Source organism: Perca flavescens, chromosome 18 (genome assembly GCF_004354835.1).
Source record: "Perca flavescens isolate YP-PL-M2 chromosome 18, PFLA_1.0, whole genome shotgun sequence".
Classification (NCBI taxonomy): Eukaryota; Metazoa; Chordata; class Actinopteri; order Perciformes; family Percidae; genus Perca; species Perca flavescens.
In genome coordinates this window covers 14,845,318-14,860,904 of record NC_041348.1, presented here as the reverse complement: position 1 = coordinate 14,860,904, position 15,587 = coordinate 14,845,318, and the positions used below count along the sequence as shown (strand labels likewise).

At 41.4% G+C, this 15,587-nt stretch overlaps 1 protein-coding gene across 1 annotated transcript in view; it reads right to left on the bottom strand.

Annotated features, from left to right (window-relative positions):
- med23 (mediator complex subunit 23) overlaps positions 1 to 15,587 on the bottom strand; it is a 17,067-nt gene extending 1,480 nt beyond the window's left edge. The window contains exons 1-28 of the mRNA XM_028604939.1: positions 15,364 to 15,587; positions 14,865 to 14,896; positions 14,651 to 14,738; positions 14,434 to 14,558; positions 13,936 to 14,047; positions 13,562 to 13,660; positions 13,368 to 13,469; positions 13,197 to 13,266; positions 12,865 to 12,977; positions 12,678 to 12,773; positions 7,254 to 7,460; positions 6,665 to 6,808; positions 6,328 to 6,473; positions 5,934 to 6,179; positions 5,590 to 5,732; positions 5,124 to 5,298; positions 4,507 to 4,670; positions 4,219 to 4,343; positions 3,916 to 4,121; positions 3,258 to 3,438; positions 3,003 to 3,173; positions 2,607 to 2,823; positions 2,326 to 2,435; positions 1,994 to 2,120; positions 1,357 to 1,522; positions 1,126 to 1,198; positions 801 to 1,015; positions 454 to 574 (exon numbers count right to left, since the gene is read on the bottom strand). Of these exons, the coding sequence (XP_028460740.1) occupies positions 454 to 574; positions 801 to 1,015; positions 1,126 to 1,198; positions 1,357 to 1,522; positions 1,994 to 2,120; positions 2,326 to 2,435; positions 2,607 to 2,823; positions 3,003 to 3,173; positions 3,258 to 3,438; positions 3,916 to 4,121; positions 4,219 to 4,343; positions 4,507 to 4,670; positions 5,124 to 5,298; positions 5,590 to 5,732; positions 5,934 to 6,179; positions 6,328 to 6,473; positions 6,665 to 6,808; positions 7,254 to 7,460; positions 12,678 to 12,773; positions 12,865 to 12,977; positions 13,197 to 13,266; positions 13,368 to 13,469; positions 13,562 to 13,660; positions 13,936 to 14,047; positions 14,434 to 14,558; positions 14,651 to 14,738; positions 14,865 to 14,896; positions 15,364 to 15,414 (3,825 nt within the window). The 5' untranslated portion in view covers positions 15,415 to 15,587. The remainder of the gene's footprint in view (positions 1 to 453; positions 575 to 800; positions 1,016 to 1,125; positions 1,199 to 1,356; positions 1,523 to 1,993; positions 2,121 to 2,325; positions 2,436 to 2,606; positions 2,824 to 3,002; positions 3,174 to 3,257; positions 3,439 to 3,915; positions 4,122 to 4,218; positions 4,344 to 4,506; positions 4,671 to 5,123; positions 5,299 to 5,589; positions 5,733 to 5,933; positions 6,180 to 6,327; positions 6,474 to 6,664; positions 6,809 to 7,253; positions 7,461 to 12,677; positions 12,774 to 12,864; positions 12,978 to 13,196; positions 13,267 to 13,367; positions 13,470 to 13,561; positions 13,661 to 13,935; positions 14,048 to 14,433; positions 14,559 to 14,650; positions 14,739 to 14,864; positions 14,897 to 15,363) is intronic.

Below are 15,587 nucleotides of genomic sequence, written 5' to 3'. Positions count from 1 at the left end.
TGCCCCATCTCGCAATGTTAACATTTCGACTTGAGGGGGCGCTGACGTGAATTTCCCCAGTCGGGACCTACATTTTCAGATTATTCAGACACCACATGAATGCAGCACAAATGCCCTATCTTGCATGGTGACTGTATACTGTATGTGTGTGTTTTTCAAAATTATAATTTGTATCAGCCCCGTAATTTGGATTCGCTGCAAAGTTTAATGGGTTCTTCCTTGCCCATGCTACACCCTTCTACCAAGTTTAATGAAAATCGGGCCGTGTTTTTATTTCGTAATCCTGCTGAGGGACAAACAATCAAATGGACAAACTAAGCCCAATACTTGACCTTAAACCGAAAACATGACCTTACTTACATAAGGTAAGTTAAAAGTAACATTATTGTGCAGCCTTTGTGATTTAATCATAATAATTACACTTGTCATCTATGGTTAAACGTTTGTGTGTACCTCCAACATGCATCGTGTCCTCTCTTGCTGGAAGCGCTGCAGGAACGGCCCCACCAGGTGATACACGTAGAGTAACTGGAACTCTGTCTGGACGACGGGCTTCAGTGTCTCTGACAGGAATCTACACACACACACACACACACACACACACACACACACACACACACACACACACACACACACACACACACACACACACACACACACACACACACACACACACACACACACACACACACACACACACACACACACACACACACACACAAATTCTATGTGTGCTGAAGAGCAAACAGAAGGATGAGAGGGTGGGAGTGAAAAAAAAAAAGGGAGGAAGACTTCGTTACTTGGGAATCAGAGACAGCTGTCCGATGGATGAGTGATGCCACACTGCGTGCGCTAATGCTAGCACGTAGCTGCAGTTCATTTCGCTGTAGCTCTGGTGGCAGGCTGTGAAGTCCAGCAAGGCGAAGGGATAACCTGCCCACTCTGTCTCTGATGTCAGTGCCGGAGAACCCATCACAGACACGATGCGGTCGTGGAGAACGATCCAGTAGGGCTCCTGGAAGAGGGGAGACGGAGACAGGTGGTCACGGTGGAAGATCAATGTGATCAATGAATTCATCTAATAGTTGAGGACTGTGATGATCTTTTGTGAGAGTGTTTTCTTACAGGAAGTGCGGTTATCACAAGTCCAATTGCATTCATCCAAGCTGTGATGTTCTCTCTGGGGACCAGAGGTTGGCTAAAAGGTTGAAAGAAAACATGGTCAATAATTCACATCAAACTCTTATTTCACCAGAACACATAACATTAGTATGACACACTGCTATCAAAATGGGAAAAATAACCTTTATTGCAATAAAGCAATTTGAGCCATTAACTGTCTGAAGTCTGTTGTACCTCTTCAACACAACATTGAGCAGAGCGTTGCCAACATCTTTTCCCGGCACGGCCAAAGCCATCAGCTCTACGCAGGTGACGTGCAGGGCGTGGGCCGCAGGGTTGGGAAACTCGTTGAACCTCCAGTCGCAGTTTGGGAAGGGACCAGGTGACTTGCCAGCCATGGGTGAGAGAGAGTTAAGGAGGCTAAAATTCACTGGAGGAGCAAACAAGGTTTAACAGGGGCATCAATGTGTGATGTGTTTGAATTACATGCTTATACTCTGGCTACTAAACCATGACACACTCCAGCCACTTCCTACTACTTCTTGTTTTCTCTGTTGCAACAGCTACATTGACTGCAATCAAATGAGCCCAGATAAAATTAACTACAGATGTAAAAGTACTAGCTGTCTGTTTAAAGCAAAGAGGCATTAAGGGACACTAGAAGTATAGGCAGTAAGGTAAAATGTATTATTTAGGTACCCCAGAGGCCCATGACTTTTTATTAGCCAGTATTAGGATCAGTTAGAGAGAGCATGTGACAGATCCATCTATAGATATAAAACAATGAGATAAAACAATATATAAAAATAGATCTATTTTTTTACATTTATGGCTCAATCTACCACCAAGGGGGGAGATAAATGAAGGATATTGTCCACCAGGCGTCCAATCAGCTTGCAGTAGTAGGTGTCATCAGGGATCCACACGTTGTCCTCTCTGGGGTTCATGCCAAACTTCAGATAGGTTTCACTAAGGCACCATCCTGGGGTACGGTTGTCCTATAAAAAGAAAAAACACTGGAAATATAACTGGTGCCAATAAAAATGAAAAACAGTTACACATATAAAATGAGAACCAACCAGTACTGATCACATGCCACACAGATATATGGTTTTAATAAATGATACACCCCACAGTTGTTACATAATGAGGTATTGTCTTAAGTGTGTGTGCGTTTTTCTTCCTTCATCTCCCTCTGCCTACCTTCAGTGAAGACATGATGGCATGCACCAGTTTTCTCTTCAGATTGGTTCTGTCTCTCAGATGTCGCTCATAGTAGTGAAGTGTGTTGTACAGGTATGTGACTGGGCGGTCTGCACACAAACACAGCAGTAAACACATCAGTGTGCACAAACAATGGCCGACATTACATTCACATCCCAGGCCCTTCTTCCTCTTTTCATCCATTTGGTTTATTGCTGTTGCTCTATTTCCTCATTCCAAACCTCTTTCATCCACACATTACATAAGACAACCATACTCACCATGGAACTTGTACAGCCCTCCCAGATGGTCCAGCAGCGTTTCCAGAGACTTGGAGACAGGAAGAAGCTCCAGGAAGCGGTGAATGACGATGTCAAAGACGGGCAGGAAGCGCAGGCACACGTTGCCAAAATAGATGGGCAGGTACTGAGACTGGAGTTGCATGGGAGGGTTGACTTGGTCTGCAAGTCCCTCAAAGTACAGCTTCTCTGGGTATTTCTGGTGAAGGAACAACAAACATTGTTGACTTCAGACCTGGGTTTCGGTCTACATTTCCCTGTTTATGCTGAGGTGTTGTCCGAATCAGATGGATCTTCTGTGGTAAGGACGTAACATTACATTTTATTTTCTGAAAAAAGAAGAAGAAAAAAACAAAACACAAGTGAGTTTTTGTGTACCTTGTGGTAGCTCATGTGCTTGTTGTGCCAGTCACTCTGCAGCCAGTGCTCAGGAGCGTTCTCCTTGACAAAATCATTGACGCGGTTCCTGAAGTCGTTGGGCTTCAGCAGCAGCAGCTGGATTATGAAGTAGCAAACCTGAGCCTCGTTGCCCTCATGGCTACGCATCGCCTGGACGCACAGGAGAAGAGAAGTGAGACACAGAGAGCTTGTCATATAGTATACATATTTCTCTAAATGCAAGTTCCTCCTCACCAGACACAGGATGAGTCTGTCCAGGGTGACTATGTTGTACTTCCAGACCATGTCGTTGAGTATTTCAATGCACTTGTTGAGCTGCTGCCCGCCGGCTGATGTTGAGAACTCATAGACAAGGAAGTCTGCAAACGTTCGCACATGAGCCACCAGTGCACGAGCCCCGATGCGCTCTAAGACCCTGAGAGACACAAAATTAGGCTGCAGTTAGATCATCATCCGGAAGCAACACTGTATACTCCCACTGGATCAATTAGCCACAGATGTACCCCCCCTCGCCCCAATTAGTATACAGACTGCCGGACATCAGTGGTGAGATGCATCATTACCACAACATGCTTCATAAAAACACACTCTACGGTGTCAGTGACACTGAATGTAACACATGTAAAAAAATGAAGTGGTGGGAACTTGGAATGTGCTATGTATTTGTAATTAATTTAAGTCCATTTACAGAGATTTGGTTTTAATTTAACGTTTTTCTGTTGATCAGTATCAACCCTAATTACTTACAGGTGTTCAAAAATAAAACATCAGAAAGTATATTTATATATGCTCTGTATGTACAATGTGTGCGCTTTTGACTGTATATATTAAATACGTGTGTGTGTGTGGATTCTGTGAAAGTATATCTGTAGACAAAATAATGACACCAAACCTGAAGCCTATCTGGTTAATGTGGTCCGTCTCCAGCAGCATCTTCCACAGCAGACAGAGGAAGAGTGGGGGTGAGCCCTGCATGGAGAAGTGGGTAATGATGTCATTCTCGTTGGCCATGGACTTCCATTTCCTGTACTCCTCTTCAACGTTCTTCTTCAGGTTGAATCGAGACTCCTGAGGAACATTGTTCTGTTTGAAGAACGCCTGAGAGGAAGAGAGAGGTGGGATTAATGCGTATGATTTAAGAGGAAATCAAAATGAATTTGTCAGTGTCATTCATTACTAGGTGACCATAGTGCACCTGTAGTGGAGCAGGGAAGCAGGACAGTGTGTGTGAGGCCCAGTTATGAGGCGTGAAGTTCATGATGGTCTGGAGGATGTCTTTACACCAAGTCCCATGGATGGAGTCGGACCCTGTGAAAAAATCTACACACAGACACAAAGCAGGCAACTTAAAACGTTTATAATTAAGATATGGGAACAATTTAAATTTACAGGTAATTAATGAGAAAAGAAGGGAAAAAAAAGAAGACAACAGGGACAACAAGAAAAGAAAGATCTAAAGAAGTAAATGCAGAGTGAGTGCTACCTGTGACGTGTGTGGCTCTGGCCAGAGTGAGGATTAAGGCTCGGTTCAGCTCTTCAGACTCAGCTGACAGAACTGTCTTTGGGTCGTTGAGGAAGCGAGTGAACTGGGGCTGCACCTCTGAACTCCCCAAGGCTGTGATCAACCGCAGAGCTGTGCTCTCAACACTGGGGACAGAGACACAAAGACAGCAAGACAGACGACGAGAGAGAGACCATTACACTCCTGATGATCATCCTTGTGTCTTTTAAATACCTTCAGTGGAGGTAGGCACAATAAAAACAAAACATGTACAATGTTATACAATATCTTTGCAGTAAATAATGTTGTGACGCATAGGTTTGTAAATTATATTGTAATGTTCATATATAACTGGTTCAAAAAAAAGACAATGTTGTGCACATCCATGTAGTTGCTCGTGCAGGACAAAAAAGTAAATAAGGTAAAGTCCACACAACAGTTAAATGTTCAGAAAAAATATTTAATAGTGCAGGATCAGGCCTATTTTTTTTGAGCATTTAACTGATGTGCCGACTTTACCTTTAGTAGTAATAGTAGCGATAGTATCAGTAACCTTGTAGTGAGTTATAGTAAATGTGTTGAATATATGATCACATTACCATAGATGAAGCTGGTTCTGGTTGGTCTGGGGCACAGCAGCCAGACTGTGCAGATGACTCAGTAGCTGGACTCTGTAGTGTGGCTGAATGTGGTGCATCCTGTAGCTGAACATCTCCAATAATGTGTGAAGGATTCCCCACGCATGAGACTTAAAAACGTTAGGCAGCAACTGGCCTGAACAGACAGAAAGTTTCACATTGTTCAACATGCGTCAACTGGCCTGAAGAGACATTCATGTTGAACACAATGTTCTGAGCCAGTCTTCTCAAAATGCAACCCAGTGGACAAGCAGTGATGATTGAATATAAATCAGACTAGGACATGCTGGAAGAGTTAGAACATGCATACAAATTTAAAAAAATATTTTTTCTTCAGGGAACATAGTGGTATGCAAATTACATGTTGTGCTTTCTGCATCTGCAGTTAACTTTTCAACACAGTGATGAAAATGTTTCTTTAACTCACTGATGAATCCTTTGATGCCCAATGACTCGATCTCCATGTAGACCAACAGTCTGCTGTATGTTTCTACCAGTGCTGGGGCCAGGGCGATGCTGGATTTGGCATGGGCCAACTTTATTACCCGTGTGGCAATACTGTGGATCAGACTGGAAGCAGACAAGCAAAGAGACCGTTAAATGCATTTTTTTTTTTAAATGATCTGTGAAGCTCTCTGTATAATTAAGTGTGTAGCTCTATATATCATTAATTGTTTGGCTCACTATATAATTAAATGAGTAGCTCTCTATATAATTAATTGTCTATCTATATAAATTTTTTTTATCTGTACATCCTTTGTTTTCCCGTACCTCATCTTTGCATGCACTGTAAGTGAATCCAGCAGGTTCATGGGCAGCGGGGTGACAGACCCTGACGCCATGCAGTTGATGCCAGGTAGGTTGATCCTCATAGATCCGTTTCCATAGATAGTCTCTACCAGGACGCCCATCGGCAGAGTGAAGCACTCGGAGTTGGTGCTGTAGGCGTTACACAGCAGGGCTATCTTGTAGTCGGACATGCCAAGAGTCTTGCTACGCAGCGACTGCTGGAGAAACCTAACAAACAGGAGGGAGGGGAGCAGAAACATGTTGTATGTTTGCTTGGGTTTTATTCATGACTGGGTACACTGTTTTAGTGTACACTTAAGGTATGTATTCATGTAAAGTACATATTTCAGTCTCCAGTATTTTTAAAGATGCTCACTCATGGTGTAGTTTCAGAGAGTGTGGTATGGGTATTTGTAGTTTGGAGTTGTCGTTCTGAGCTTTGCGGTTCAGGTGGATCCAAATGCAGGTCATCGCAAAGGAATGAGTGGACTGGGGTTTGTTAATGTCTGGAACTGGAATGCACTGGAGTGGGAGAGAAAACACGGATTAATCTGATGGTACTGCCTATCAAGTGGGTCACTACCACTACCACTTCTACTCTTAGCAAAACTTCTACTACTACTCCTACAGCACTACAGCTAATAAAAACTCTCAAATGGGCACAAGTAATAATGATCGTAGTAAACCAAAATCATTTCTTGGCAGGTGTGTACCTCTTTTTCTGGGTAAAGCAGGTCAAAGAGCTTCATGACGGGCAGGAAGTCAGCTAAAGCGTTCTTCTGAATACTTCCTGATATGAATTGCAGCAAAACCCACATCAGGTGGTCTCTCCCTTTAATGAGACCTCTACCTGCAAGCTAGAGAGAGAGAGAGAGAGAGAGAGAGAGAGAGAGAGAGAGAGAGAGAGAGAGAGAGAGAGAAACTCAACAAGGGTCACATCAGTTCATACCTGTTTAATCATTTAAACACCCACTCTTAAATGCTTTGTGCCTTGTTAATGATGCTTCAAATAGTTTTTACCTACATTTCTTAGGAGCCACAAAGACCAACGAGCTGATACTGGCTTACTCCTTATAATTGATCGATTTTTGCATCTTGAGCTAAAGTATGTGATTTATTTATTTTTTTTTACTTGTTTGCTTTCTGACAAAAACATGTTTTCCCTGACAAAGTCTAATAGGTTTTCTTTTATAAATATATATGTAAGAATATTACCAATAAACCAGATCAAATCAAGCCAAAATCCAATTACCCATTATCAGGATGGTTAACTCTCCTCCTCAGCCACCTCCCTCCTCTTACCTTTTGATGTAATGACAGCACCATGTGAGGGAAGCTTGCAAACTGAAACAACACAAAGAAGATGAGCTGGGAGGACAGGTGCTGCCACAGCAACTGGCTAGTTCCTCCGACGTCAGCGTCAAAGTGTTCTTCGGTCTCGGAGCGCTCCATAGCGTACACCACGAGATCCACCAGCTGCTCCTCCAGCACTGGGCAACGCTGCTTATGCTGATGGGGGAGGACGGGTGTGTTAAAGGATAAAGAAAGTAGTGGGCAGGAGAGCGAGGAAGTTAAACAGAGAAAGGGAGGGAAAGACGTCCAAGGACAGAAAGAGACAGAAAAAGAAAAGGGGTGAAGGTGGGGAGAAGAAAGACAAACAGAGGGAGGGAGAGAACATCGTTAAATTACTTCACATAAACGTTTTAATGTTATTAGGTTCTCCAACAATCGTTGGAAATTGACTTATAAAACCTTTTCCCATCCCTTTTATGCAGGACGGCATCTCCTTCCTGCCTCTGTCAGCTGGGTAAACCTTCCTGTGGCCCCTTTTCCATATTTACCTTTATCCAAATATATTGTGGTAATTTTCCTGTGATGTTATTATGTAGGAACAGGGGCTATACTTAGTTGTCCACATAGCTCCAGTAATTTGCCAAGTTGTAATCTGGACCTAGAAAGATTTTTGTCAAATCTTTTGCTTCAGCTCCAGTGCACGCAAAAGGTTGCAACAATTTTACATGAAGGTTTTACGTGAAGTGAGGACAATCACAAAAAGGTTTGTGTGCTTGTGGGTAGTTATGATATTTGAGGCTAAACAAATGGCAGCCAATTAGCACTGAACTACCAAGCTAATCCAAAGTAAATATAAACATGGACATTACGAGAAGGTAACTGGTTTTAGGACTGCAGTTGGTAATTAGCTGGCTGGCTAACACTGCCACACTTACATATTGATTAATGTCCGTTGCCCATATAAATAAAGAAAGTAAGAAATTAAGAAATTAAATCAAAATAATGTAAATGCTGTTAATCCAAACATATAACATTAACAAAACTAAGACTGGGCTGAGCAGAAGTCTTTGTGCAAGTATTACTGTTTTTCTGGGATGATCATATCCTGTAAGAAAATTTTACATATAGAACTGCATAATATGTGAATTGGGGTATCTGAACCAACAATGTTGAGACTTCCATATGTGAAGGGGACTTTTGATGAAAGAGGGGGAAAAAGAGGGACGGAGGGAAGGGAATCAAGAGAAAGTCAGAAAAATGGCTGAGGGGAGAGAACGGAGAGAGGGGGAGACAGGGTGGCGAATCGTGACGGGATGGCAGGTTTACCAAATCTTTAAGCCCCAATCGGTAAATGGTTAACTGCACAGTTTCTACTTAACAGTACAAATGCTGACTTCAGGCCAAATAGTAGAAGCACAAGGTGCGTGTTCAAACGTGGGCCAAGTGGACTCTTCTGCATAAGCTAGAGTTGGCGTACCATGCGGATAACTGTGTAGACATGGCACCATTAAACCAATAATGGATTGAAGCATTATCCACAAACCTTCATTGTTGTGGAGTTGCATGAAAACCTTCATAGTCCCTGACATTACAGACATAATTTAATGCCAAAGCAAGACACTGGTCTTGACATTTTTCAAAGACTTGGAAAAATTAAAAACTACCAATAAAATGTCCCTATTAACCCAGGGTGGGAAACTTAACTGTCCCACCAGACAGACAGAAGGAGGGTGGATATCTGCAGTGGCTACCACTGTAGGACTTACGTAACAGAGCTTTTTTCACACTACTGGGACACAACATAGCAAGGAACTAAACCACACAGCACAGCACAGCACAGCACAGCGCAGCACAATAGGACACAGCAGCACAGCACTAAACACCAAACTGTGCAAAATGTTCCTGCATGCAGGCTAACAGGTTTGGGAAGGTGGGGAGATTGGGAAGAAGAAGAGGAGCTGTGAGGCTGACCATCACTTCTCTTCCTCTGCCACACGCACACGCGCACACACGCACACACACACACACACACAGCGAGCAAGAGAAAAACAAAGAAAAAGAGAGAAGGATCCACATTCATATCTTCTGTCTACTGTACAAATAAATCAGACCAATGGCTTACCTAGCTACATCCCAAATCCAGTGTCCTAGCAACAGTAAAACCATACCAGTGGCTGGTCTATAATCCACCTCCCCTACAAACATACCAACTCAACCAATGGCAAACTGATGTGTATCTAGAGCAAATCAATTTTAAAGTCTGTCTCTTAGTCTCAAAGACATTTTTTCCCAAAATGAGTGTTTTATCTGCCACCGATAGTGATCACCACTGGTTATCAACCGTTAAACAAGTAAAGATGTCACTTATCTGCCACTGAGAGATCATTTCAGACTGTGTTTTGAAGCGTCATACTTTTTGCTAAATGAATGGCTGACCATCGCGGCTTGAAATACGGCTCTTAGTAGTTGTTTCTGTAGATTTTATCTAAATTATTACTAAATTATGTAACCCAATTATCAGAGGAGCTGAAAACAATAACATGTTTTAAGGAAATATAATAGCAACTAATTTAAACTGGAGTCATTTTGTCAACCTTTTAAAATTATTCTCTGAAAAAGGAGAGCTTTCTATTTAGGACCACTTCAATCATTTTGATCATTTAGTGATCGGCATATAAAAGTCTAGTTTAAAATAAATGAGCAGCTCAGTACCATTAATCACGTAATGTAAAACTACATACGCAGGTACAAACTGGAGAAAAACAAACAAAAGTCAACCACGCATCAACCAATGAAAAGCACACAACACAGGTCAGAGTTCACTCATCCACTCAGACAGCCAATCAGATTCACTCATCAGCCGACCTGGGCAAAACACTGATCAAAAAACTACAAATTAGCCTAAGGAGTGTTTAGCTTCATAATCCACTTTGCCATGTCTTCTATTTTGAAGCTGCCTGTGCAAATGCAATTTAAATGTTTACGCTGCTATCCAAGTGAACTTTGTAAATACAAATCACGTATCACTCCATCTCTAACCTGGAAAGACAAGCGGTACTCTTTGGAGAATGGATACATTTATAAAGGAATGAAAAGTAAAGTTAGCAGAGCATGAACGTTACCAATTGTAAGCCACTAATTTAAGAACCCTTTATTATTTTTCGCAAATGCAATTATATGACAGGATGGTACAAGTTGCATAGGAATAAGGTTCACTAATGTACTGCAGCATCAAAGTGTCAAAAGTTAATTCACACTGGAAGAAGAAGACATGACAATAAGAAACTCATTCCACCAACTCCAAATGCCTACCTAAAAAATAAATCCACTGATAACGAAATAGTAGTAGAGCTGGTCTTCCTGTGATTATTGGCTATTGCAGTGCACTTGAGTTTCAAAGCATAAGAAACTATATTGCGGTATGAGTCAAGACCATGGTTTAGTCTAAATAGAGTCGTTCTGCCCAGGTCAGCACAACAGAAAGCAGCATAAGGTCAGAGACGAGAGGACCTCGCTAACGACAGGCAAGACTACATTCATACATGCAGTGCAGCAGGACTTGAAATGTCAACAGCAGGGTTTGAATCAGAAATATTATTGTCAGACTATGCACTGGAACAACAGACATGGCTGAGACTAAATACACTGTTTTCTGATGACAAAAACTACAGTCCAGAGAATCTAGATGGGTCTCAGTCTGGAAAAAAAACGGTATGATGAGTGTCACTTGGCTAAATTGACATTAAGGACAATCCAGGGCTGTAAAATAAAATCTTAAATGATCAATGTATGGAAATTGGGCATGGACCGCAGCACGGCAAATATACAGTACATAAGAATATAGGGAATGAGCTATATAAAATAGATGATAAAATGAGAATGTTAAACATTAACATAAAGACAAATTCCAATATTGCAAAAACATTACAGAGTATAAATCTAAGTGGTACGACATCAACTGACAGCTGACTTACTATTCCCTCTCTTTGAACATTAATGGGGACCAGTTAGTAATGGCTTATTTTCCTTTATAAAAGCCTGCACTATTATAATAATCCAGGAATTCTATTTTGGGAGAGATTACTTGTTTTGCCTAGAATATTGTCTAATATACAGCTACTGGATATTAACAGAACATATTGGCCATCTGTGGCTTTAATCAACCCATGTTATTGTATTGTGCACTTATTCTGCAGTATTAAAAGCAGATTAGGCAGCACATGCAGCAAACTGATGTTATTAAAAACAATTGACCTTGCACACAATCCTATTAAATGAACAAGCCATCCGTGGTTAATGCACCATACACATCAATCATCCTGCTGCTGCATATTTGATGTACCTGCTTGTCTGACTGCCCAGTATTTATTTGGCCACATCGGTCTCTTTCTACCGTATACAGTATCTCTATGAAGCCCTGCTGTGACCATCTCAAGCTCTGTAGCATTTCTCTTCACTCCATCTCAAGTTTCTTTTTTGTTGTTGTCCTGTTTCCCATTTATACAACATCAGCGTGCCTATAAAAGCTAAGCGTCCAATGGGCTGGTTAGTTGGTAGGTCAGTTGACCAGGAAGAGGAACAACGACATACCTGGGCAATGTTCAGAGTCTAGAGAGCGCATGGCAGAGAGACAGACAAACACAACACACAACCAGAGGACAAGAGAGAGAGAAACAAAGAAAAAAGGAGAAAGAAACAGAGAGGGAAAAAGGAGACACAGAGTGAGACAGAGAGAGAGAAAGAGAGAGAGAGAGAGAGAGAGAAAAGTGGTGACTAAGGAGATAGGTTGTTCACGGTCTGTTCAGCACAGTTAGCATCAACTCAGCCAATTCAAACAAACAAACTGGATTCTGGGTAATTTGTTCACATTCGAAATATGCAGAAAAAAAAAAATCAAAATCAGAGCTCTGGCCAGTGTTGATTATTGCTTTCTGTCTGCAACCATCTGAGACAGAGCTGGTCAAACTGTGTCTATGGTGCTCAATGAGCTGGGCTGAGTTGACACTGCATGAACCCAACAGGGAAAACTAACCAGTGCATTATGGGTCAAGCACACAGCATTGGCTTGCTTAACATATGGTCTTACATAGCTGTGTTACCAGGGCAATAAGGGAGGAGTCGGGTGTCAATAGAGAAAAGGGTGAGGAGGAGAAACAAGAAATCAAAAAAGAAAGGAATATGAAGAAACAGGTAAAAACAAACAGAAAGAGCAGAATAGGATGAGGTTGAAGAGAAAAAGAACAAGAGAAAGAATGAACATGGAGAACAAGGGAAAAGGAACAGCAGGCACAGGTAGGAGAAGGAAGAGTGAGGTGGCAAAAATTATAAAGTAAGGGGAGTTCAATAAAGAGAGTCAGAAGGAAAGGAAAAGTAAGGGCAGGTGGAGAGCATAATATAGAAGCAACGGAGCAAAAGTAGAAGAAAAGGTCATACCTGCTTGTTGAGTCCTAACATGTTGCACACCATTTCTCTTGAATATGGCTGTTCTAACACATAGCGCAGCAAGCCTGTCTGTGGCTCAAACAGGTCCTACATACAAAAAAAACATGCATTGTGTTACTGGTTTTGTTTGTGTATGTGTGTGTAAATAGTTGTGTACGTGCATATGTTAATATGATACCTTGTCAAACGGCAGCATGCCTCTCAGAGGGAAGCGCAGAGTAGTAGGGTCTAACTTCCAGGAGTTACAGATGGCCCCGCTGTTATTCACTACTGGTAACAAGCTGCACCGACCTGTGGACACATTGCACATTGAATGACTAAACAGGCACACTGCACATTAGATTAGATATATATAATAATATATACTTCACTTAAGGAATACAAGTCAGTGTTAAGTTAATCACAAAGTGTTCAATATAAACTGCAAGCGGCAAAGCAAGAAGAAGAGTTTGCCAAAAACAAGAACCCTTGAGAACAAAAAAAAACCCTCAGAAAACTTGAACTCCTTACCACAGATAGAGTTGATTCTGGCTGTGGGTCTGAAACTGTCCACAAAGTCTGATATTAAACTTCCTAGAAGCTAAAAACAGAGACCAAATGAAAGAGAGATAAACAGAAATATTTGTTAGATAGGACATAAGACATGACATAGCTGCACACAAACAAGAAACTCACACTTACCCAGTGTGATAGCTGTCCCTCTGGATACAGTTTTCGGATTTCTGTAACGGCAAAGTAGGCTGGCAGGAGGCAGGCATTTCTGTCTAGGGTATACTCTACCACCTGGAATACACACAATTTTCAAACAAGCCATCAGAGTGAAAGATAAATCACAAATAATGGCATTTAATAAGTTAAAGACAGACAGAAAATACCTCTCTGGCAGCCAGAAGCTGTTGGACTATAGCTGAGCTGACAGTGGTAGGAATGGTTTGAATTTTATCCAGTACAGCTTTCAACAGGTCTCGAACACCCTGAAACACACACACTTAACATGAAAACATTTGCTAATGTTTAAGATGCCTGGTAACGTCATTGAGTCTCTTGTAATAGCTTGAAACATGTCTAAATGTGCCAGAGGCCAGATCTCAGTGAGTCAGCATACTGTAGATCACAAGAAGACATTGTAGATGAATTGTCTGAGCTGAGCTGTGCTGTGTGTGTGTGTGTGTGTGTGTGTGTGTGTGTGTGTGTGTGTGTGTGTGTGTGTGTGTGTGTGTGTGTGTGTGTGTGTGTGTGTGTGTGTGACCTTGTAGTCCACCCCTCCAATGATCTTGCGAATCAGTTTGAAAGTTAATGCCCACAACTGAGTCCTCTCCCATTCTAAACTGTCCGAGCTTATCAGAGCGCCACACACCATCCTTCAGACAGACAAAGACATTCATTAGATGGACGATTAAGACAAATAATAGACATAATAGATAAGACTGCACACAATGTGCTTGTGTTATGTCACAGCTTTAAACAGATTAACTATAGATACATGTTAATGAGGCTTCATGTATCATACAAATTATGAAAAGCAATACTTTCAATTATGGTATTATTATCATAAACCATAAGGGTGATTCATCTATTTAAATTATATCTTAAGGCAAAAGCTGACAGTCATATTGTGGCCTCAAAAAAAAAAAATCAATAACACTAAATGATTATAACATTAGATAACATTAGATGATGTCAAGCCCCAGAGTGTAAATTCCTGCAGGCCTTAAGTGTGTACGAGTGCGTTTGTGCATGTGTGTACCTGGGCGGTAACAGACTGGTCTCCACAGCCATTGCTAGACAGTCGTGGAGAAAGGAGATCCTTTTGGGACTGTGCTGGCTGTGTATAAACCGAACTATCCACTGCACACATTGTTCATGGGACTCCTGCAGAAAGACAGTCGGGGAATTGAAAACATCCAGCCAATCATTCTACATCTCATGTGCAAGCATGTGTCTGTCTCTGTGTGTTTAGATACCTGTGGTAGTGTCCCCCAGTATTGTCTGAAGGCTCCCAGACAACTGATCAGTTTAGTCCTCTCATCCTCTGGAGTGTCCATAAACATCCTAAAATACAACACAGTTTGTATTTTTGTATTACTATTTATTTTTTTAACGTTTATACAACTAGTCAGACCTGCTTTAACCACATAATAACAAAACAACAGGGGAGTGGGTTTGAAGCCATCTTACCCAGCAAAGGCCTCTTCTATCATCTCAGTTTTCTAAGGAGAGGAGCAGAAAAAAAATAGAAAATATTATATGGGAGAAAAATATGTTTTCATTTTGTATCTACCTTCTGTAATTTTTACTAACAGCTTCCCACGTCTTTCATAATGATAGTTCCCAATAATAACAAACCTCTGCTCTGTTGCCTCAGTATACACAAGAGCAATGAATGATCAATTAACGTTAACTAACCTTACTTGTATAGCTACACAATGCAGAAAGTCTGAACAACTGTTCAACTGAAGTGAACATTCATTTAATTACGGTTAGCTACGACGTAACTATAACGTAACACTAACTGTAGCGTTAAAAGCATTTGCTATATGACGTTAGCTAGCTATGGTGTGGGAATTATTCATTTGCACAGCAGGTTCATGATTCAACATAAAATGGAAAAGGCTAACATTGTCTGAAATGCTAACTAATGTTAGCTTTAAAACCAGTTAATGAAGATGCACATTACCACAACATCCTCAAAGATGCTCTGGAGCTGCGTTTCCATCGAAAGTGCCATGTTTGCATCAAAAAGTGTCAACTTTTAGCGAACCATCACACAAATCAATAGGTTAATGTTACTCCTTTCGTGCAGACAATGCTACCTACAAGCTAACTGCTAACATGCACCGAAATGAATGCGCCGCGAGACGCGCAACTTCAAAAACAATCCGGAGACACATCAGAGACACT